Consider the following 22,443-nt stretch of genomic DNA (forward strand, 5'->3'; position numbering starts at 1 on the left):
AGACAGTGGGTTCCCAGTGGGTTCCCAGTGGGTCTCAGCAAATGCGAGGTGTATCACAAGCCAAAAGGGGTCAGGAAATCTTGGTCACAGGGGTCCCTGGAGTTTCAGAACAGTAATTACTGCTAAGGCCCTTTTCTCTACCTGGAATGCTTTCTGAGTCTCATCTATCCCCATATCTCTACATTTTAAGTCCCTCTTTACATGCTACTCCTGAAGAAAGCATCCCAATCTTCAAAGTCAGCAGTGTTCTCATTGGCCTGAATTCCCAGAGCAATCTGTGCCCGGGGAATGTCTTACAGACTAACTTCAAAAACACTTTGTTTCAGCTTTGCTCATTTACTATCATACGTTTTCAAAAGGCAGGCCCCTGTAGCTCACCTGTTTTTTTGGTTTTTTTTTTTGAATCTCACACAGTGCTGGGCATGTGGTAGACTGAGGAATTTCACTGGTCCCAAAGCCAGCTATTGCCACATTCTTTGTGGTTTCCAGTATACACCTCAGAGATGAAGTCTCCCCCCACAACACACACCTCTTTCTACCATGCAAGAAAGTCGACAGCATGTCAAAAGGAAAAGCTCATCTTGCTACACAACCTTTGTGACCTATCTTAAGTTGTACTATGGAAAAACTATGTAGACACGTGATTTAGGGCCCACCTCCCAAAAGTTCCTGCACAAAAAGTTGCCCTGGTTTGCTCCAGTCCTTGTGATGGGTGACTGGTCCCTTGACTATCCCTTCTCTTCTCCAGCAAGCCAGCCCTCCTAAGCTTTCTATCTGCTCTGACCCCAGCGTCCCATTCCCATCATGGACCAGAGCCTGAATGATTGAAGAAAAGGTAAAGGCCACAGGGACAGAGGAGCACACAGGCCCTGGAGACAGGGATGAGGAAGGCATAAGTGCCTGTCTGCATTCAGAGGGGTGAGAAAACCTACAGGGCCCTCTGCTGAGCAGCGCTTCAGCACACAATACTCCTGCTTCCCCAAGGTCTTACCTCTACGGAGATTCCCCGAGCACTGGGCCCCATGGTGACTGTGCCCACCTTTACTAGGAAGTCACAGTACTGGTAACGGGTACCCCGTGTCTCAATCTTGCTGGCCTTGGCACTCTGGAAGAAGCCCTTGAGTTTCACCATGAGCACGTCGAAGTTGGTGTCGGCAATAAGCCAAGGGCCATTCTCAAAGAGGGCGAAGCAGCTCAGAGGGTACTCTGAGTTGTGCATCACGTACATCAGCTTCCCAGCCTGACCTGCAGGGAAAGAGAGCCTATCAGCATCAAAATCTTCATCCTCAAATCCCGGGATAGAGTCAAATGTGCGCAACAGGGCCAGATGGCAATCTGCCATTACCTCAGCCATCTTGGAGGGCAATGGCCAGGGGTGGAGGGTGGAATTCCCCTCACCAACACTCTTTTTCAAAGAGGAAGAGAGAAGAATGGCAGGCAAGGCAGCATGTGGTAAAACCCAGCTCTACAGAAAACCTACAGAAAACGTGAGGACCACAGGGGAATTTTGATAGAGCTAGTAACAGTTTAGTTCTTAGGTTGAGAGATGATCTCCTAGATGGATGCTTGATGTCAAATAAAATCTTTAGCAAAAAAAAGATTTTATTTATTAGAGAGAGAGAGTGAAAGAGAGAATGCACGTGCACAAGCAGAGGGGAACAGTACAGGGAGAAGCAGATTCCTCGATGAGCAGGAAGGTGGATGCAGAACTTGATCCCAGGACCCTGGCATCATGAACTGAAGACAAATGCTTAACCGACTGAGCCATCCAGGTGCCCAAACCCTTGGAGTGCTTTAAAGTATTAGCTGATTTGGGTGATTTCTCTGAGAAATGAGTTTTCTCACTGATGATTACTACTAGAGATTTTCTGCAAGAAAGAAAAGCTACATATATTTGGTTAACTGAAAATGGAAAGCAAAATCCCCCTCTCATATACAACAAGAATCAATGGATAGACTACCACAATCCCAAGTATTTATTAAGACTTAACTATAAAATATTTATTAAGTACTTAACTATCCCTAATATTTTTTTTTAGTTTTTTAAAAATATTTCATTTGTTTATTTGTCAGGCAGAAGGAGAGAGAGAGAGAGAGAGCGCGCACACATACCAGCAGGCAGAGGCAGAGAGAGAAGCTGGCTCCCTGCCGATCAAGGAGCCCATGCGGGACTCGATCCCAGGACCCTGGGATCATGACCTGAGCTGAAGGCAGCGGCTTAACCCACTGAGCCACCCAGGCGTCCCTATCCCCAATATTTTTTGCAAGAGTTTAAGAGGCAATGCAAGTGGAGGACTTAGCACTTGGCCCAGGAAGCTGATGCTCTCATTAAAGACAGGTGAGGGACACCTGGGTGGCTTGGTCAGTTAAACATCTGTCTCTAGCTCAGGTCATGATGCCAAGGTCCTGGGATCGAGCCCCACGTCAGGCTTCCTGCTCAGGTGGAGGTCTGCTTCTCCCTTTTTCTCTCCCTCTGCTCCTCCCAACTGCTCTTTCACTCTTTCTCTCTCAAATAAATAAATAAAAATCTTTAAGAAAAAAAAATAAAGACAAGTGAAAAACTTTTAAAGAGACTGTAAGACCAAAATGCTTACATGGGACAGACCAGAAGTCTTCTTGGAAGGAAGATCAGAGCAGAAAGAGATCAAATTGTGCAAGTATCAGCAGGAAAAACTTTCATGGAGAAAACAGGACCTGAACTATGAAATGAGGAGAGGATAGAGTTCAGCCGCACGGAGGAGGAAAGACATCCTAGGCAGGAATGAGAGTTTAACAGTGGTAAAGAGAAGATGGGGTGGAGACAGCTCTACACAGGCCTCCATTCTGCTGCCACTTCCAAATCTCAACAGGCTCTGTGCCAACTGCCCCCCACGTCCCTCCTGACCACCTGCTGCCAATGCATACCTTTCACCTCCTGCCAAGTCCAGTGCAAAAAAAACAAAAGTACCCAAAGATGATCTGTCATTCTGTTCTTGTGCAAACTCACTGTAACTAATTCATACTATAGGAGTCTGCAGGAGTTCTTACTGTCTTAAAAATATTTTGAAAGTCAGCTAAGGTTTTTGTTTTTGTTTTTGTTTTTAATGAAGAAGGCACTGCCAATTGTTTACAAACAATAGTATTTTTTAAATCAAAATAAAGTATCTTTGGGGATGCCTGGGTGGCTTAGTTGGCTGAGTGTCTGCTTTTTTTTTTTTTTTTTTGAAAGATTTTATTTATTTATTTGACAGACAGAGATCACAAGCAGGCAGAAAGGCAGGCAGGGGTGGGGGGGAGCAGGCTCCCTGCTGAGCAGAGAGCCCAGAGCTCAATCCCAGGACCCTAAGATCATGACCTGAGCTGAAGGCAGAGGCTTATTAATCCAGGCACCCCTAAGAGTCTGCTTTTGGCTCAGGTTATGATCTCAGGATCCTGGGATCAAGCCCTTCATAGTCTGCTTTGCCCTCTTTCTCTCCCCCAGCTTGTGCTTTCTCTCTCTCTCAAATAAATAAATCTTTTTTTAAAAAGTATCTTTATATCAGCACAAACTTGTGAAGCAAGCAGAACCAGTGTTACTCTCCCCCTTTTACATACAAGGAAAATGAAGCCTATAGGATTCTGGACCAGCAACAGCAGCAGCAGCGCCACCGCCTGGGCACTTGTTGAAAATGTGGATTCTGTGCCCTGGCTGATACTGAGTGGAAAAGTCTGGGAGGTACCCCACAACCTGTGCTAACGAGCTCTCTCGGTAATGTTAATGCTGGCTCACATGAGAACTTGTGATCTAAAGGCACAGAGTCAGCAAGGAGCAGAAGTGGAACTCCAATCCGGGCCTTCTGACCTCAAGTCTATTGCTCCTTCCATTCCACCCCACTGTCTGCTACCAATGTGTCCTCGCCCCACCTAGACTGTAGCTCCTTAAAAAGTAAAGGTCAAATCAGGAAACAGAGCCTCTGACAGGTAGTTTCATAGATACGTATGCCATCTTATATCTGTGCACAAATGTTTAGTTTTCCAAATGCCTTCGTAACTGTTCTCTCTTTCAATTCCTACATCCTTCCTACTGAAGGTAAAACTAATGGTAACACTGTGATTTTACTGATGATGAAATTCAGCAGAGCTCTTATTTATTAAACACTACATGACAACCTCAGTTCTAAGTACTTTGCATATATTATTTAATGACCACACAACTTATTTAATGACCACAACACTAGGGGATCAGTACTATGATAGAACAGTCCTGGGAAGATACAGAAACAGACCATGTAGCAAATAGTTTCATCAGAGGGGATTTTTTTTTTTTAAGTTTTATTTATTTATTTGACAGCTAGAGATCACAAGTAGACGGAGAGGCAGGCAAAGAGAGGAGGAAGCAGGCTCCTCGCCGAGCAGAGAGGCCTACGTGGGGCTTGATCCCAGGACCCTGGGAACACGACCCGAGCTGAAGGCAAAGGCTTCAACCCACTGAGCCACCCAGGCGCCCCTCATCAGAGGGGATTTAATACAGGAAACAAAATACCAGGGTTGGGAAAACCAAAAAAAACAAAACAAACAGTGAGGCCACTCAAATATTAGCAGCACAGGAAGCTACTATAAGAAATAATACTGCTGGGGCACCTGGATGGCTCAGTGGGTTAAGGCTCTGCCTTCGGCTCAGGTCATAATCCCAGGGTTCTGGGATCAAGCCCCGCATCGGGCTCTCTGCTCCTTGGGGAGTCTGCTTCCTCCTCTCTCCCTTTGCCTGCCTCTCTGACTACTTGAGATCTCTGTCTGTCAAATAAATAAATAAAATCTTTTAAAAAATAATAATAATAAAAAAATAAAAATAAATAATACTGCTTATTAGAAATAAGAAATACTTTCTATTAGCAGTAGGAAGCTACTGCTTCCCTAAGTCTGAAAGGAAAAAGAAAGGATGTGTTGTCATTCGAGCCAGGCACAAGGGGCACCCAGCAGGAGCTAAATCCAAGGGATAGACAGAGTCACATCCGGAGACACTGCTCAAAGCAGGAGAGGAGATCCTGTGCTCTTTCTTCGGTCCTCTAGCCTTCCCCACTGCCCCTCACTGGCCAAAGGTGACTAAAAGGGGCCAGGCAAATGCTGATGACAGGGAAAGTATGGGGAATGGGTCTACAGGGGAAATAGGCTAATGACTGGCACAGAAACCGTTATAGGTTGTGGAACTTCCATAAGTTGCATTTAGTATGTGACCAGGACTTAGTTCTCTGGTTCCATGATCTAACCTCTGTGCTCTGGAACTGTCCCAGGTCAAATTAATGCAGAGCCAAGACTAAGAGAACCCAGGCTCTCTAATTCACATGCAAACGTTCTCTAACACAGGAAACAACAGATGCTGGCAAGGATGTAGAGAAAGGGGAACCCTCTTACACTGTTGGTGGGAATGCAAACTGGTATAGCCACTGGGAAAACAGTATGGAGTTTCTCAAGAATTTAAGAAACTACCCTACGACCCAGCAATTGCACTACTAGGTATTTATCCAAAGGATACAAAAGTACAGATTCGAAGAGGTACAAGCATCCTGATGTTTACAGCAGCATTATCAACAATAGCCAAATTATGGAAAGAGCCCAAATGTCCATCAACTGATGCACGGACAAAAAAAATGTGGGAGATGTATAGATACATATCTACTATCTATATATACATATGTCTATACATTTACTACATCTACATATATTACAGAGATGCATAATGGAATATTAATTAGCCATCAAAAAGAAAAATCTTGAGATCTGCAACAACATGGATAGAAACAGTATATTATGGTAAGTGAAGTAAGTCAGAGAAAGACAAATACAATATGATTTCATTCATATGTAGAATTTAAGAAACAAAAGAGTTTAACATACAGGAGGGGAAAAAAGAGATAGGGAGGAGCAAACCATAGAAGACTTTTTTTTTTTTTAAAGATTTTATTTATTTATTTGACAGACAAAGATCACAGTAGGCAGAGATGAAGGCAGAGAGAGAGAGAGGAGGAAGCAGGCTCCCTGCTGAGCAGAGAGCCCGATGCGGGACTCGATCCCAGGACCCTGAGATCATGACCTGAGCCAAAGGCAGAGGCTTTAACCCACTGAGCCACCCAGGCGCCCCGAAGACTTTTTTATTTTTAAGATTTTATTATTTATTTGACAGAGAGACTTCGAGAAAGGGAAACACAAACAGGGGGAGTGGGAGAGGGAGAAGCAGGCTCCCTGCTCAGCAGGAAGCCCGATGTAGGGCTCGATCCCAGAACCCTGGGATCATGACCTGAGCCGAAGACAGACGCTAAACAAGTGAGCCACCCAGACACCCCACCATAAAAGACTCTTAACAATAGATAACAAACAGGATTGAAGAAGGGAAGTGGGTGGCGGCTAAATGGGGTGATGAACACCCGTTGTTACAGTAAGCAACAAATCAGTAAATTCTACTCCTACTACATACATACGCTGTAGGTTAACTAACTAGAATTTAAATAAAAACTTGAAGAGTAAGAAAGATTCTCTTTGCCTCCCTACCATCACCATCCACAGTCCATCTCAATATACTTAAAACAAAAGTTGATTTTTTTTTTTTAAAGATTTTATTTATTTATTTATTTGACAGACAGAGGTCACAAGTAGGCAGAGAGGCAGGCAGAGAGAGAGGAGGAAGCAGGCTCCCTGCCGAGCAGAGAGCCCGATGCGGGGCTCGTAACCCACTGAGCCACACAGGCACCCCTGACCTTGACCTTTAAATCAACTTTTGTGGGCACCTTGGTGGCTCAGTGGGTTAAAGCCTCTGCCTTCAGCTCAGGTCATGATCCCAGGGTCCTGGGATCGAGCCCCGCATCGGGCTCTCTGCTCGGCAGGGAGCCTGCTTCCTCCTCTCTCTCTGCCTGCCTCTCTGCCTACTTGTGACCTCTGTCTGTCAAATAAATAAATAAATAACTCTTTAAAAAAAATAAAAATAAAAAAAAAAAAGGTCAAGGTCATGCCAGTGAGATATCCAATGCCACTGACTAGGTGTGGGAATCTGAAAGCCTTTCTGCACGAAGTTCAAACACTCTAAAGCTGTGAAAGGATCATAGACTTCCGGACCTAAAAGGAGTCTCTCTCAAACTGAAGAGTGTGTAAAGATCATCAAGGGAGCTGGCTGAAGTGTAATTATGAGGCCTATAGCACCAATCAGGTGGTAAGGAGAGCCGGGACTCTGCACCTTTCTTTTTTTAAGATTTTATTTACTTATTTGAGAGAGAGCTAGAGAGTGAGAAGGAGGGAAGAGGGAGAAGGAGAGAGAGAAATCTAAGCAGATGCTGTACTCCGTGTGGAGCCTGATGCAGGACTTGATTCCTGAGCCAAAATCAAGAGTTGGATGCTTCATCGACTGAGCCACACAGGTGCCCCAGGACTCTGCACCTTTACCAAGTAACCCAGATGCTTAGATGCCATTAGCCAGTGACCAATCACCTGAGAATCACAGCTTTAAAAGTGCAAAGTGCAAAAAGACTAAAGCATCGGCCCAGTCTTAAGAGATGAAGGACCAAGATTTAATGCATTCAGAAACATGTGCCACATGTTCAAGAATACCGCCCTTAGCAAAAGAGCATAAAGATTTCAATAGAGAAAAAAAATTTTTTTTTTCAATGAACATGAATGTCAATCAACTCCAAGCGAGGTTCCAGCCATCCTGCAGATCCATCTCACTGACCTTGGCTGCCAAGAGTGGAGGCAGCTGTGTGGTAGGTCTCACAATCCACACAAAATGTTCCTTGCTTCTCTGCCCCAAGCATCTCCAATTTCCGGGTGAGGAGCTCCACCGTCTGCTGGACACTCTTGCCCTCAGCCACAGGCATCTGGGACACACTGGAAGGGAGAGGACCAAATCATCAGTACCCGGAGACCTAGGTGCACTCACTGAGCCACTCACTCAGAATCACAGAATCACAGCTCTTCAGGGCCAGGAGTTACCCTGATCCTCTCTCTCTCATTTTAAAGACAAAGAAATAGAGGCTCACAGTTCCTGAGAGCTCCACTGAGAACTAGAACACAGGTCTCAGGACACTCTCATCAGTACAGTGAACTCCCTATCACACCAATGTTTCCCAAGCAGGACATGTATGTCAATGTTCAAGAGAAGGTTTTAAGGGAGCCTGCATGGCTCAGTCGATTAAGCATTTGCCTTTGGCTCAGGTCATGACCCCAGGGTCCTGGGATAGAGTGTCACATCAGGCTCCTTGCTCAGTGGAGAGCCTGCTTCTCCCTCCCGCTCTGCCTGACACTCTGCCTACTTGTACGCCCTCTCTGTCAAATAAATAAATAAAATCTTAAAAAATAATAAAATAAAATGATTAAAAAATTAGTCTCATTTAAAAAAAAAAAAGAGAAGGTTTTAAGTGGTAGAGATTGAGCAATCCGTAACATTGGGTCATATGAGAAAGGGATGTCCTTTGTGATTCCTTCAGTTCTGACTATATAGGGAAAAATCTCAATCTGGGGTTAGTATGTCTTTACACCATTTCCCTAACACTTTGAATGTGCACTGTCTAGAACAGTAGCCACAAGCCGCATGTGGCTATTTATACTTACACTAATAAAACAAGTCAAATTAAAAAGTCAACTCTTCAGCTACACTACCCACATTTCAAAGGCTCAATAGCCACATGTGACCGAAGGCTAGTGTATTAGACAATGGTGTCATAGAACATTTCCGTCAATGCAGAAAATTGTATTCAACAGCCCTAGGATCCAAGAGAAAGCAAGCCTCAAGTTTATAATCTTTAGGAATGAGAGGCGACAGTGCGTACAAGAATAAAATCAAAACAATGAAATAAAAATGTTATTTTCAAGATTTCCTTCTATGGTAAGTGAAACTGGCTTCCCCTTTAGAGTAGTAGGTAACAATCATTTCGCATCAACCATGTACCAGGTCCAAAGGCCTTTAGACAAATGAACTCTTTGAATCCTCCCAACAGCCCTATAAATGAGCTATTATTTATATCCTTGCTACAAACAAAGAAACTGAAGTACAGAGGGATTGAGTAACTTGCACAAGGTCACAGAGCTTGGTTTGGTGTAGCAAGATTTGAAGCCAGCAGGCTGGCTCCGTGTTTGTGTTCTTATCCATTATACTAGATTGTTTCCCTGGAGACGTTGCTGCCTATTGAAAAGTTTTTAAGGCAAAAACATAAATTTAAAAGAAAACAAAAACTACTGCATGTGGTACCTAGCTATATAAAAACTGCATGTTACTGAATTTTGGAAGACACCACGTAACTTTATGATCAACTACATGAAGGTATAAAAATGGAAGTCCTGCTGTTGCTAAAAATTGTCACAACTCTCCATCGAAAAAGGCACTCACGAGCAATGAGATGATGTGCCTTGTTGAGAAACATAAGAGAATCCCTAAACTGATGTTATAGGGGTCAGAAGTCCCAGGAGTGTGAAAAACTTAAGGGTCCCATTCCCTCTCTTGTCTTCTACTGAAAGAACAGGGGCTTCCAGAGTTCCAAGGCTCTATGCTGCAAACTTTTCATTCCATCCCTCACAAATTCCCCCTTACACAAGAAGACTTAGAAAAGGCTCATGATGTCCACTATGGAAAACAAAAGTGCAGTAACGGACTAGCCAGTAAGAACTAGAGCTACCGGAAAAAGTAGTTCCCACGGGCTCTGGCCATTGACTTCAGGATATCCCAGGCTCCAGCCCTCTCTTACTGGAAACATGCTAATACTTACCAAGGCCCATACCTTTCTCTGCCACCCTACTTATATCATGTCAGTAAAAGTCCATAGAAACTAGTCCAATCATATAATTAAACACAGTAGGAACCCTCATCTGACTCCAACAGCTTCTCCCTCCCGCCCCTTAGACTGAAGATCTTAAAACGGCTACACCAGAACCAGACACCGGCTGGTCTAACTTCATTAGGTAGCCGCAGGGAGGGGCAGGAGAAAACCTGAAAAAAAAGATGGTTCCCCCGTGGCCTATCCTGCACCCCCTCTAGCCCCGCCTGCAGATTGGGTCCCAGTCCGGACAACCTATTTCCAACGCTTAAATTCCACCCCTGGCAGCCCGATGGCCTCCTGGGAAGGAAAAAAAAGGAAGGAGTTTCACCACCGATGGGCTCCTGGGACAAAACCTTTTACCTGCCGCCTTCCAGGACGAAAGGAAGCATCTTTGAGCAAACAAGCCCAGAGAATTCGCAACCCTCACAGTGCCTCCCTCACCCACACATTCCGAAGACATCTTGCTCAGCTCGTAGAGGACCGCGGACCCTGGTCCCGAGCCTCCTCCCGGGTACACTCGAGGCTCCTTAGGGCCCTTCCCGACCCCAAACGCCGCCCCTCAAAGTCCCTTGCGGGCCTACCAAGTCACTCCCATGGTACCGGGCCAGGAGGGTGAAAGGAACAAACAGTTGAATCACAGTGGTCTCCGGCCGCCCACACTAGGCGAATCCACCCTAATGCAAGCTTCTAACGAGGGATGTGCTCCGGAAATGAGGTAAAAACAGAGCGTCCAGTCGACTCGCCCACGAGGAGCGGGGGCAGGTCTACGCACCTCCTCCGTGACGCCTCCAGTGACGTCACGGCTCAACTCCGGGCCCCGGCCTTCCAGCTGGGGAAGTTCACGTCTGGGGACATAGGTCTTCGATCCGTGAAAGTAGAAAAATCATCGCTCGACTGCCACCACTTGGAGAATCCAACGTTAAATGCAATGAGTTTATTCGGGAGTCCAGCTCCAGGATCCGCGAGCTCTTTTAGGGGGTGTGACGGCGCGGATGGCACTCCTGGCCTCCGAACGCTAGGAGGCGCTGTAATCTCCGTGAGAGTCTCTTGGGCAGTGAGAGTTCACTGCGCAAGTGCGCTGGAGACCTTTCCCCCCCACCCACCCTCCGTTCCCACGTGTGAAGTTTTCCGGCGAAGTTTTGGAGGAAAATGCCCAAATTCAAGGCGGCTCGCGGAGCTGCGGGTCAGGAAAAACATGCGCCCCTGGCTGAGCAGATCCTGAGTGGGGACGCGGTGCGAGCAGGAGCCCGGGAAAAGCGGCGCGGTCGTGGGACCGGAGACGAGGAGGAAGAGTATGTGGGGCCCCGGCTGACCCGACGGATTTTGCAGCAAGCACGGCAGCAGCAGGAGGAACTCGAGACCGAGCATGGGACTAGGGGCAAACCCTCAGCGCCACGCGAGCGTACCACGCGGCTCGGTGAGTGGGGGTGGGGGAGTACCAGGAAGAGGGAGGTTCTTTTGGGGGAGGGGAGGAGTAGACGACCAAAAGGTATTTGGCACGGGAATCGTTTGAAATCAAGAAAATCAAATAAAGTAAATAAGGGGTCCGCAGTACACCCTTGCGAAGGTAATGAATTGGGAGACCCCGCTCTGGACCAGATTTAGAATGGTCAGACCTCTCTACATCACTTGTAGTTTTAGATACTCGGCTTCTAGGCACCCCTGAAGTTAGACCAACAGGAAGTAGTTGCTCACGCCACAGAGCACTCCTAACATTTATCCATTTGTTCTGTACATTCTTGGGGGTTGTCTAGTCCGCGCTTTGCACTGTGCTAGGAGTTTAGATGGTTTGGGTAAAGAAGGAAACAGGAGAGCCATGTGCCTGACTTCAGGATCTTACAGTCTAGCCCAAGAGAGAGATAATTAAATTGATTATTAGAACAATACATTCCAGGGTAAAGAAAGAATAGCTTTCCTTATAACAATAGCATTACTTTTGGGGTCAGGCTTCCCAGATTGCATGACTTTTGTGTTGAGAAAAATGAGTGGAAAGTGCTCTCAGCAGAAAGAGTGATATTGTTCAGGTTCTCAAGAGGAAGAGAGACTAATTAAAAGATGGTCAGTATTAGGGTGCATGTGTTGACCTCCGAGTTGCTTGATCCGTTTCTCAGATCTCATCTTTAATTGTCCTGAGAGCACTGTTTTTGACAGTTGAACACTGGCCTTCTGGCTTCAGTATCTTCTGCTGACTCCTCTTTTGGGTCCAGCCTCTTATCATTGTTGGGACACAAGGTTCAGTTCTTGAACCTCTTCATGTCACTTCGGTGCTGTCATCAGTTTCATGGTTTAAGTGCCATCTACTTGGTGACTGCTCCCAACTTTGTATTCTTGCCCAGATCTCTTCCATGAAAATAAGATTCTTCTGTTTCAGCTGTCTTTTTTACATCTCAAATTTAGTGTGTCCAAAACAGAAATCCTGTTCTTGCCAAGCCTGCTCCTCCCACTGTCCTCCTCATCTCAGTTAATAGGATGATATCTTCCCATTTCGTCAAGACAGAAACCTTGGATTCCTCTCTTTCTTACTCCACATCTGATCTTTTAGGAAATCCTGTTGACTGTCTTCAAAATAGATTAAGAGTCAGACTTTTTCTCATCACCTTGAAACACAGTCCTGTTTGAACCACCATAATCTTTCACCTGGATTATTGTAGTAATTCCTAATTAGTATTCCCATCCACCTTACAGTCCATTCGCAACAGCAGGAAGACTTCAAAGATCTATGTGATCTGCCCCTGTTGCCAAATTGACCTCTTCTAGTACTTTCCCCTTCTCCTCTTCATCCATACAGGCTTTATTTTTCCTTAAACATAATAAGCTGGGGCTTTTGCCCTCATTATTTCTTTTGTATTCATACCCCTGTAGATTTATTCCCCTGATTCTTCACCTTCTCAGAGAAGCCTACCGTGGCCACTCCGTTAAAAATGGAAATATCTGGGGGCACCTGGGTGGCTCAGTCGGTTAAACATCTGATTTCTGCTCAAGTCGTGATCTCAGGGTCCTGGGATCTAGTCTGATGTTGGGCTCCGTGCTCAGTAGGGAGTCTGCTTGTCCCTTTCTCTCACTCCCAAATGAATAAAATATTAAAAAGAAGAAGAAAAAGAAAGAAAGGAAAAGAAAGATAGATGGGGTGTCTGGGTGGCTCAGTCATTAAGTGCCTGCCTTCTTCTCAGGTCATAATCCCAGGGTGCTGGGATCTAGCTCCACGTTGGACTCCCTGCCTGGCGGGAAGCCTGCTTCTCCCTCTCCCACTCCCCGTGCTTGTGTTCCCTCTCTCACTGAGTCTCTCTCAAATAAATAAAATCTTTTTTAAAAAAAGAAAGAGCGAGCTCCCATTTCTGCTTCCACACTTACAACTTCTCTACTCTGCTCTGTGTCTTTTTTTTTAAAGATTTCATTCATTTATCTGACAGAGATTACAAGTAGGCAGAGAGAGAGGCGGAAGCAGGCTCCCCGCTGAGCAGAAAGCCGGATGCGGGGGCTTGATCCCAGCACCCTGGGGCCATGACCCGAACTGAAGGCAGAGGCTTTAACCCACTGAGCCACCCAGGCGCCCCTGCTCTATGTCTTTTTCATAGCACGTGTCTTCTTTTAATACTTATTATTGTCTCTTTCCCTTATTAAAACACTCGGGTCTGTCGGTTTGTCTTTTACACTAATTTCAGCGCTCAGAATGGTGCTTCACATATAGTAGGCACTCACTGTTTGCTGAGTGAATGGGTTAATGGTAGTAGGGTAGGTAGGAACCAAATCTACAGAAAACTCCGAGGCTATGTTCAGGATTTAAAGTTGTCCCAGAGACAGTAGGGGGCTGTTGGAAAATATGGAGACCAGTTAGGGGATTGTTGAACTAATGCAGATGAGATGATGCTAATCTAGGTTCAGGCAGAACTTTGAAGGATTTGATAGTTTGGGAGGTAGAATTGAATAGGACTTGCTCACTGATTGTGTATTGGGGTGAGGGCAGGGGATGAGGCAGGCCTACCAGGTTCTGCCTCAGCATTTGGTGGACAGTAGTGCCATTTAAGACATGAATACAGTGAATGCAGAGACCTAGAAGGGAAAGAGAGTGAATTCGGTTGATGACAGGTGAAGTTTGAATTGCCTGTGGCTTATCCAAGAGCTGCTGTACAGGAGGGAGCTGGAGTGAGTCTCTGGAGTAAAGGGAAATCTACCTACCGGCACAGATTTGGGGTTTGTTAGCATGTGGAGACAAAACATCTGGTGCATCCCCCTCCCCCATTTAGCTTTTATCACACATTGCCTCCGTTCTTTTTTTTAAGATTTTATTTATTTGATAGAGGGTGCGCACAAGCAGGGGGAGTGGCAGGCATAGGGAGAGAGAGAAGCAGACTTCTTGCTGAGCAGAGAGCCATGCATGGGGCTCCATCCCAGGAACCCTGCAATCATGACCCAAGCCGAAGGCAGGTGCCTGACTGAGCTACCCAGATGTCCTCACTGCCTCTGTTCTTTTTTTTTTTTTTTTTTTTTAAGATTTTATTTATTTATCAGAGAGAGAGGGGGGGAGAAAGCAAGCACAGGCAGACAGAATGGCAGGCAGAGGCAGAGGGAGAAGCAGGCTCCCTGCTGAGCAAGGAGCCCGATGTGGGACTCGATCCCAGGACGCTGGGATCATGACCTGAGCCGAAGGCAGCTGCTTAACCAACTGAGCCACCCAGGCGTCCCACTGCCTCTGTTCTTAATGAGCTGTTGAGTGTAACATTTTATCTTTCTGCTTGGATTATTACACACCTTTCCAGATGCCCAGCTAGCTGTAGCCTTCCAATAATCAGTTATAAAAATGGGTTGTGCCAGGGTGCCTGGGTGGCTCAGTCAGTTAAGCATCTGACTTTGGCTTAGGTCATAATCTCAGTGTCCTGGAATTGAGCCCTGTGCGGTGTCTGGCTCTGCATTCAGCTGGGAGTCTGCTGCTTCCTTGCCTTCTGCCTCCGCCCCTGCCCTTGTTCATGCTCACGTGCATGCGCAGACACTCTTTCTCAAATAAATAAGTTCTAAAGGCAGGGGGAAGGGGTTTGTTCCATTGAAATCTGAACTCCGTTGCCTGGCCTCAAGACCCTCTGCAGTGGAGCTTTACTTTACTGCTCTAGCCTTATTTCGTGCTACAGCCTGTTAGATACTCTGGTAACCAACCGTTTCTGCCAGTGTTGTTACCCACACCTGGAGCACACTCCTCCAGTTCCTGTACTGCCTGTCCAGAGTCTGATTGTCCCTTGCTTCCATCACCTTTTACATGCCTGTGGTATACACTGCCTCTACTACTCGTTTTGGCATATATTGAAGCCCTACAACGTGTATAGAACAGAGGGGAAGAATGCGCAGTCTAAATGCAGACTACCTGCCTAGGCAAGTTACTTACAAACAATGTGTTCAGAGTTCCCCTCTGAAGCTGGGTAGAATAGTAGTATCTACTTCTTGGTGTTATGAAAATTAGGTACAGTGTTTAGAAGAGCTCCTGCGTGTTAATGATTATGCATTGGCATCGCTATCTCCTTGGCTCATATTTGTACATTTTGTTTCTCAAGCGAGATCGGGAACAGGAACCCCCCCCCCCCACCCCGGAACTGGAAGATAGTGGGGCATCGCTGCTTTCACTACAATTGTCCGTGTCTGTTACAAGCCCATTTGAGGCTTGTACTGTGCATCATGGGTAACGTTGAAATGACCTCTACATCTCCCACCCACAACTTGCCTTTGCTCATCCATTTTTCTCCTCTTCTAGGTCCAGGAGTCCCACAGGATGGATCAGATGATGAGGACGAGGAGTGGCCCACCTTGGAGAAGGCTGCCACAATGACAGGGTCAGGCCATCATGCAGAGGTGGTCGTGGACCCTGAGGATGAGCGTGCCATTGAGATGTTCATGAACAAGAACCCTCCTGCCAGGTAGAGCTGGCATGGTCTGGGGCTGTGGGAGGTCAGGTTCCGGTGGCAGCTTTCCTACAGGGAAGCAGATGCCCTGGCAGTTTCGGTTCCCTGCCTTTGGGAAGGGCCTGAGCATAGCTAGTTTTGGGGAACCGGCCCTCCTCAGTGGGAATGACCCAGGCCCAGCTGTCCACTTATAGAACTGCCCAGCGAGACAGCTATAGGGCCTTCTCTCATGCCTCCAGGGCAGTCCATCCCATTGGATGTGGTTTTGGTCTGCTCGGTTTGCTGAGTGCTAATTTCCTTGGCCAGGTCTCTTTCACGCTCTCAGCATCAGTTCAGCCCGGGTTTCTCAGCCTCGGCTCTACTGGCATTTTGGGCTAGATAATTCTTCTTTATGGAGGCTATCCTGTGCACTGGGGGATGTTTAGCAGCATGCCTGACTTCTGCTTGCTGGGTGCCAGTAGTGACCTTTTCCCTAATCACGATAACCAAACAATGTGTCCAGACTGTTAGATGTGCCCTGGTGGGCAGACTCACCCCCGGTTGGAAGCACACTTTTCTTGCCATGTATCCTAAATGGCAGCTCCAAAGCACGCGGGCACTAAAGCTCCTATGGTCAAACTCTCAAGCCCATAGATTCTGACCCAGGGGAGGCGGAGTCTCGGATAAAGGCCCTCAACTAGTTCATTCTGACCCTGTGATACTTATATGATGCTGTTCTTAGTTCTTATGCTTTTTAGAGCTAATTTAGGGCATATCTCTTTGCTAGTAATATTGAGAATAAGAAAGGGATACTTAAAAAAAAAAGAAAGGGAAACTAAAGGGCACCTGGATGGCTCGGTAGGTTAAGCCTCTGCCTTTGGCTTAGGCCATGATCTCATGGTCCTGGGATCGAGTCCCCGCATTGGGCTCTCTGCTAAGCAGGGAGCCTGCTTCCCCCCCTCTCTCTCGCTCTGTCAAATAAATAAATAAAATCTTTTTTTTTTTTTTTTTTTAAAAAGGAAGCTCAAGGAGTTCTGTGATCACTTGAGAGCACAGAATGAGAAAATGAGCCCATTGCCCACACTGATGCCCAGCAGCTGAAGTAGATGTCACAGTGTGTCCTGGTCTGGGATGTTTGTCCTGCCAGAGAGCCCGTTGGGTTCTCGCTCAGCACCTCTGAACTCCTTTGTAACACAGCATGCTGGCAGAACTGGCTGGGTGACTTTACTGGTCACAGCTACCGAAAACAGGGGCTGCTGATAGTCTTGAGAAATGACAGCTGGCAGCTTCTGAAAGCCAAGCCCAGACCCACATGAACTCAGCAGTCAGAGGCCAGTGCAGTTGGGGTTACATGATAGCATACCGTCAAGTACCTGAATTTTAGAATGTGAAAGACCAGGGTTGAAGATCCAGCAAGTCTTTAAGACCTTGGAGGAATTATTGACCTCTGTGGGTATCTGTTCTTGTGTCTGCATAAGGGCAGTAATGACACCTCTTTGAGATGTCGCACAGCCTGTATGAGGTAACATCTGCCAAGCCCTGCCTCACTGCCTGGTGTTGAGAAAACAGGAGGTATTTTAAATGTACTATAGAGCCTCTGAAGACACCGTTATTATCCTGAAGCCCAACGTGACAGTAATTCCAAATTGTCAGAATAAGGTGATGTGTGATACGCTCTACATAAGGAACCTGAGAAAAATACCATTAATCTTAGAAACCTTTCCATAAATTTTAATTTTTTTAAAGATTATATTTATTTATTTGACAGAGAGATGGAGAGCACAAGTAGGCAGAGCGTCAGGCCTAGGGAGAGGGAGAAGCAGACTCCTGCTGAGCAGGGAGCCTGATAGGGGATCTCAATCCCAGGACCCCAGGATCATGACCTGAGCCAAAGGCAGAGGCTTTAACCCATGGAGCCACCCAGGGGCCCCTCCATAAATTTTAATAAATGAAGTTATGGGGAAGTTTGTGTCATAGTCCCTCCTTAATGGCCCCTCACTCCTTGAAATTTTAGAAGGTAACTGAGATGTGTCTGGCACGCTGGAGAGGTCATACCAGGACTTTGTAACAGGGGACTCCTCCGCATGTCACCAGCACAGGATAGATGCATTTGAAATAAACAATGTTTCCTGCATGCTTGCTATGTCCTAATAGTAAGGTATGAACGTTAACTCCTGTAATCCTCATGCTGACTTTAGGAGTTAGGTCCTGTTAATATCCCTGTTTCACAGATGAGGAAAACTGAGGCGTAGAGAAGCCAAGGAATGTGCCCAGGGTCATACAGGGAGAATGCAGGTTCTTCACCTTCCTACACTGTCAGCTTTGTCCCAGAATGAATGACTTTCAGGTCCTCCGCACCCTGCAGGGATTCTGTGGTAGGTGGTATGGCCCAGAGAGACTGGGGCCTCACATCCCAACGCGGGCTATGTAGAGTTTCCTGGACGTCTGACCCCAGCCCTCTCTCCTTCCCTCCCGCACCTCCCTTACTCATAGGCGTACCCTGGCTGACATCATCATGGAGAAGCTGACTGAGAAGCAGACGGAAGTTGAGACGGTTATGTCAGAGGTGTCAGGCTTTCCCTTGCATCAGCTGGACCCCCGGGTTCTGGAGGTCTACAGGGGAGTCCGGGAGGTAAGAGCTGAGAGGAGAGCCGTAATGGAATACCCTGCCAGGGGCTGTGGGCTCCCACCTCCAGCTTTCTCTTCCCACACAAATGAGGCACAGTGGCCAGGAGCAGACTTAAGAGCCTGTGTGTGTGGGTCCTGATTCCTGCTGTGCCACTCAGGCACGTGGTGGCCTCGGGGAAGGTTCCTTAACCCTGGTCTTGGTTTCCCCGCCTGGGAAATGAGGTGCTGGGAGCACATCCTTACAGGGTTGTTCTGAGGACTAAGTAAGCAAGCCGTGAAAACCACACAGACGGGCCTGGCATGGGGCACGTGGCTTCTGTGTCATTGGCAGTGCTCATTCTGCACCCCCATCCCCAGGTGTTATCCACGTACCGTAGTGGGAAGCTGCCCAAGGCCTTCAAGATCATCCCTGCGCTCTCCAACTGGGAGCAGATACTCTACGTGACGGAGCCCGAGGCCTGGACTGCAGCTGCCATGTACCAGGCTACAAGGTGGAGTAAAGGGGGCTGGGTAGATGCTGGGGGTGAGGGGGACAGGCTTTGTCTGCCATTGTTGTTGTTTTAGTCCTGCCCCAGAGCTCTAGCCTGTGCTTCTTTAGCTCACTGTTTCCCCAGCTTTCTTGTTTCCGGCCTCAGGGCCAGGACCACGTTGAGACTCTGCTCTGATGAGTTTCCAGAAGCAGGGCTCATAACTACTGAGAGACAACCCTTGGTGTGTCAGAGGGGCTTCCGAAGTCTGGCTCCCCAGGCAGGCTCAGTTCCCTCATAACAAGCATAGAGAGAACCCATGTTGGGGAAGGAAAGGGAACAGTGGAGAGCACAGGCTTTCCTGAAGACAGCACTCACTCTGCTTGGGGGCACCTGGTAGCCTGTCCTGTGCCCTCTCTTGTCTGACTTGGGTGTTGAGTGCACACAGCTGACTCCCACACACACCTCACATCTCATGTGTGCACCAGCCATGATGATACTCAAAGTGCCAGTGCCACACTGTCCAGTGACCTGGGATCTTCCCCCATATCCCTCTTTCCCACCCCCCACCCCCCCAAAAAACCTAGGATTTTCGCCTCTAACCTCAAGGAACGCATGGCTCAGCGCTTCTACAACCTTGTCCTGCTCCCCCGGGTACGAGACGACATCGCTGAATACAAACGACTGAATTTCCACCTCTATATGGCTCTCAAGAAGGCCCTGTTTAAGCCCGGAGCCTGGTTTAAAGGTGGGAACCCGGGAGGCCGCTGAGAGGGAGGGGCTGGAGCTCCTGCTGGTGAAAGCAACAAGCCTGACTTGGGAGCTGACTATATTTCGGGTAGGTGGGGAGCTGCTGTAGCACCTCAACCTGAACTCAAGGTGACCCCCGTCTGACTCTCCCCAGGGATCCTGATCCCACTGTGCGAGTCCGGCACCTGTACCCTCCGGGAAGCCATCATTGTGGGTAGCATCATCACCAAATGCTCCATCCCTGTGTTGCACTCCAGGTAGTATCGGTGGGAGTGGAGGACAGTTAGGAGAGACCCAGATAGGAGAATCCCAGGATGGGGGGTAGGGGGACACACACAGTGGAGAAGGAGCTGGAACAGCCCTGGGTCTGTGCTTGTTGAAGCTCCTGAGTGTGTTGCCACTCCACTAGAATGTAAGCTCCCCCAAAACGGGAGCCCAGTGCCTGGCACATGGCAGGTGCTTAGTAAAGAGTTGAATGAATGAATAGGAAACATGGGAAGAAAGTGTGTTAAGGGTGGTGATCTTCACATGCTTGAATCTATTCTAGCCAGATACTGAGACCAGCGGTTGAGCAAGAAGTAGGGATCTGGGGTGAAATCTGTGTTGAGCTGGTAACGGGGGCCGAGGGCGTGTCAGGTTGGGTAGGTGAGAAGGCAGCCTGAGATGGCCCCCTTCGGGAATAGCACAGTGCAGGGGCCAACAGAGGAGGAAAAGGGTCAGAGGGACGATAGAAGGCGGCCCTTCCTCCAGCATCCCCCCCACCACTAATCCTTCCCCACCAGTGCAGCCATGCTGAAAATCGCCGAGATGGAATACAGCGGTGCTAACAGCATCTTCCTGCGACTGTTGCTGGATAAGAAGTATGCGCTGCCCTACCGTGTGCTGGACGCCCTGGTCTTCCACTTCCTGGGCTTCCGGACGGATAAACGCGAACTGCCTGTGCTCTGGCACCAGTGCCTCCTGACTTTGGTCCAGCGCTACAAGGCAGACCTAGCCACCGATCAGAAGGAGGCCCTCTTGGAACTGCTCCGACTGCAGCCCCATCCACAGCTGTCCCCTGAGATTCGGCGTGAGCTTCAGAGCGCGGTCCCCCGAGATGTGGAAGACATGCCTGTCACCATGGAGTGAGGAAAGTGACTTGCCCTGCCTGGTCTGAAGAGGCATGAGGGGATACCAGGATTCCCTGTTGGTGATACACAGCTTTTAACAGCTGAACTTGGGACAGGTCAGGACAGTGAGTGGTCACAGGCAGCTGTGACTCCCAGTGGCTGACAGGGAGGACTGGAGGGTCAGGCTGGCTCCTTCTTCCCCATTCTAGGTCTTTGTCCCTACTCAGTTCTGAGGCCTGACTGGAGGTGCCCCACGCCAGCATTCCCACTCCCTGGCCAGGGCTTGGAATAGTTTCTTTACGCGGGCTGTTGTGGCTCATCACTGGGCCATATAGATAAAAACCAAAGGCAGGTATTTATTGAACTTCTGTGTTTTGATGTGATCAGTGGAAATCTTTGTTTTCCCTCTTCAGCTGGCGGGAAACTCTTCCCTATTTGTGTTCAGAGCAGATTCTTAACAGTTGATACCCTTCCCTGCCGCCTCATTCTGTGAGTCTGTGTCTCCAGCTAGAGCCTTCACAGAGTCAGAAGCTACTTTGGGGGAATGCCAGCAACCAGGAAGGAGGGTGTTTCAAAAGATGGTCCTGTCTCAGCTGCGGGTGGACTGCTGCAGGAGAAAGTCTCGAGAGAAAACTGCAGCCAGGGAGAATAAGGTCAGGCCCTGGAATGCGTCAGTTTGGAGTCACCGCCAGCCAGGTTCCCTAACTTTCTTGGCTACTTAAAGCTTCAGACCAGATGTTGGCAGAGTAGAGTTGTAAGTAGATTTTCCTGCAGCCCATGAGCTAATCGTGATTTTTACATTTTTTAAGTGGGAAAAAAAACTTGAGTATTTTGTGATAGGTGAAAATTATATGAAATTCCGATTTCAGTGTCCCTAAGTAAAGTTGTGTTGGGACACAGCCGTGCCTATCCATTTGTTTTTTATGGGTGCTTTGATGCTACAGCAGCAGAGCTGAGTAGGGTTGGACCTTGAAGAGTACATGGGGTTGGGGCACCAACCCCCTCATATAGCCAGAAATCTGCGTATAAAACTTTTGACTCCCCAGACATGAGCACCAGTAGCCTTACCAATAACCAGTCAGTTCACACGTTTTGTAGGTTATGTATCATACCTACAGCATTCCTACAATAAAATAAGCCAGAGAAAAGGAGATGTGAAGGAAATCATGAGAACACACATTCACAGTCCCATACTATTTATCAATAGTGTTAAGTGTATACATCTATTTAGAAAAATCTGCGTATGTAAGTGGACCTGCCTGGTTCCATCCCATATTCAAGGGCCAGCTGTACAGTCCTTCTAGAACTTTTTAAGATTTTATTTGACAGACAGAGATCACAAGCAGGCAGAGAGAGGGGAGGAAGCAGGCTCCCTGCTGAGCAGAGAGCCCAGTGCAGGGCTCTGATTCCAGGACCCCGGGATCATGACCTGAGCTGAAGGCAGAGGCTTTAACCCACTGAGCCACCCAGGCGCCCCTAGAACCCTTCTTGTTTGCTTTTGGTGACTGTCTTCCAACCCAGATCATGTATTTGAGGAGAAACTGATCATGAATTTTGTATTTATCTGCATTTGCATCTTTGAGAAACACTACCAACTGCACAGGCCCCCGACACCAGACCTGCCTCCCTTTACCTCATGTGGGGAACCACACACACACACTTCAGGTCTTTTTCAAGAGAAAGGGCTGTATTACAGTATATAGGTTTCTTAACCATTTAAAGCAAAAACTATGCCATCTACTTCATTTCCTTCCTAAAAATGTGTCACTAAGTTACTGAATGTTGTGCCTCAAGCCTGTTTTCCCTGGGCCCTGTGGTTTTTATTGAGCAATTCTGCATGGTGCCGTGAGTTTTAGGAATGCATACATCC

General features: G+C 47.6%; 2 protein-coding genes across 3 annotated transcripts in view; one reads left to right on the forward strand and one right to left on the reverse strand.

The window, feature by feature from the left end:
- Positions 1 to 22,443, reverse strand: part of MED20 (mediator complex subunit 20) — a 154,089-nt gene that overhangs the window by 36,649 nt on the left and 94,997 nt on the right. The window contains exons 1-3 of one of the 2 annotated variants that reach the window (XM_032339947.1): positions 10,337 to 10,541; positions 7,676 to 7,830; positions 992 to 1,245 (exon numbers count right to left, since the gene is read on the reverse strand). In XM_032339947.1, coding sequence (XP_032195838.1) covers positions 992 to 1,245; positions 7,676 to 7,830; positions 10,337 to 10,350 — 423 coding nt within the window. In that variant the 5' untranslated portion in view covers positions 10,351 to 10,541. Of the gene's footprint in view, positions 1 to 991; positions 1,246 to 7,675; positions 7,831 to 10,336; positions 10,542 to 22,443 lie in introns of those variants that run through there. The other variant, XM_032339946.1, reaches the window with a different exon arrangement.
- Positions 10,838 to 21,472, forward strand: BYSL (bystin like). Its single transcript, XM_032339927.1, has 7 exons — positions 10,838 to 11,172; positions 15,493 to 15,655; positions 18,113 to 18,251; positions 18,605 to 18,738; positions 19,302 to 19,462; positions 19,619 to 19,721; positions 20,247 to 21,472. Exons 1-7 carry the CDS (start codon positions 10,905 to 10,907, stop codon positions 20,590 to 20,592), a joined length of 1,314 nt encoding a protein of 437 aa, XP_032195818.1. The 5' UTR covers positions 10,838 to 10,904; the 3' UTR covers positions 20,593 to 21,472.

This window comes from Mustela erminea, chromosome 4 (assembly GCF_009829155.1).
Source record: "Mustela erminea isolate mMusErm1 chromosome 4, mMusErm1.Pri, whole genome shotgun sequence".
Lineage (NCBI taxonomy): Eukaryota > Metazoa > Chordata > Mammalia > Carnivora > Mustelidae > Mustela > Mustela erminea.

Bases quoted from the DNA above. Each gene is read 5' to 3' on its own strand.
- BYSL (XM_032339927.1), top strand. From the start codon at position 10,905: ATGCCCAAATTCAAGGCGGCTCGCGGAGCTGCGGGTCAGGAAAAACAT. The intron at 19,463-19,618 runs GTGGGAACCCGG...GACTCTCCCCAG, and splicing joins GCCCGGAGCCTGGTTTAAAG to GGATCCTGATCCCACTGTGC. The intron at 19,722-20,246 runs GTAGTATCGGTG...CTTCCCCACCAG, and splicing joins ATCCCTGTGTTGCACTCCAG to TGCAGCCATGCTGAAAATCG.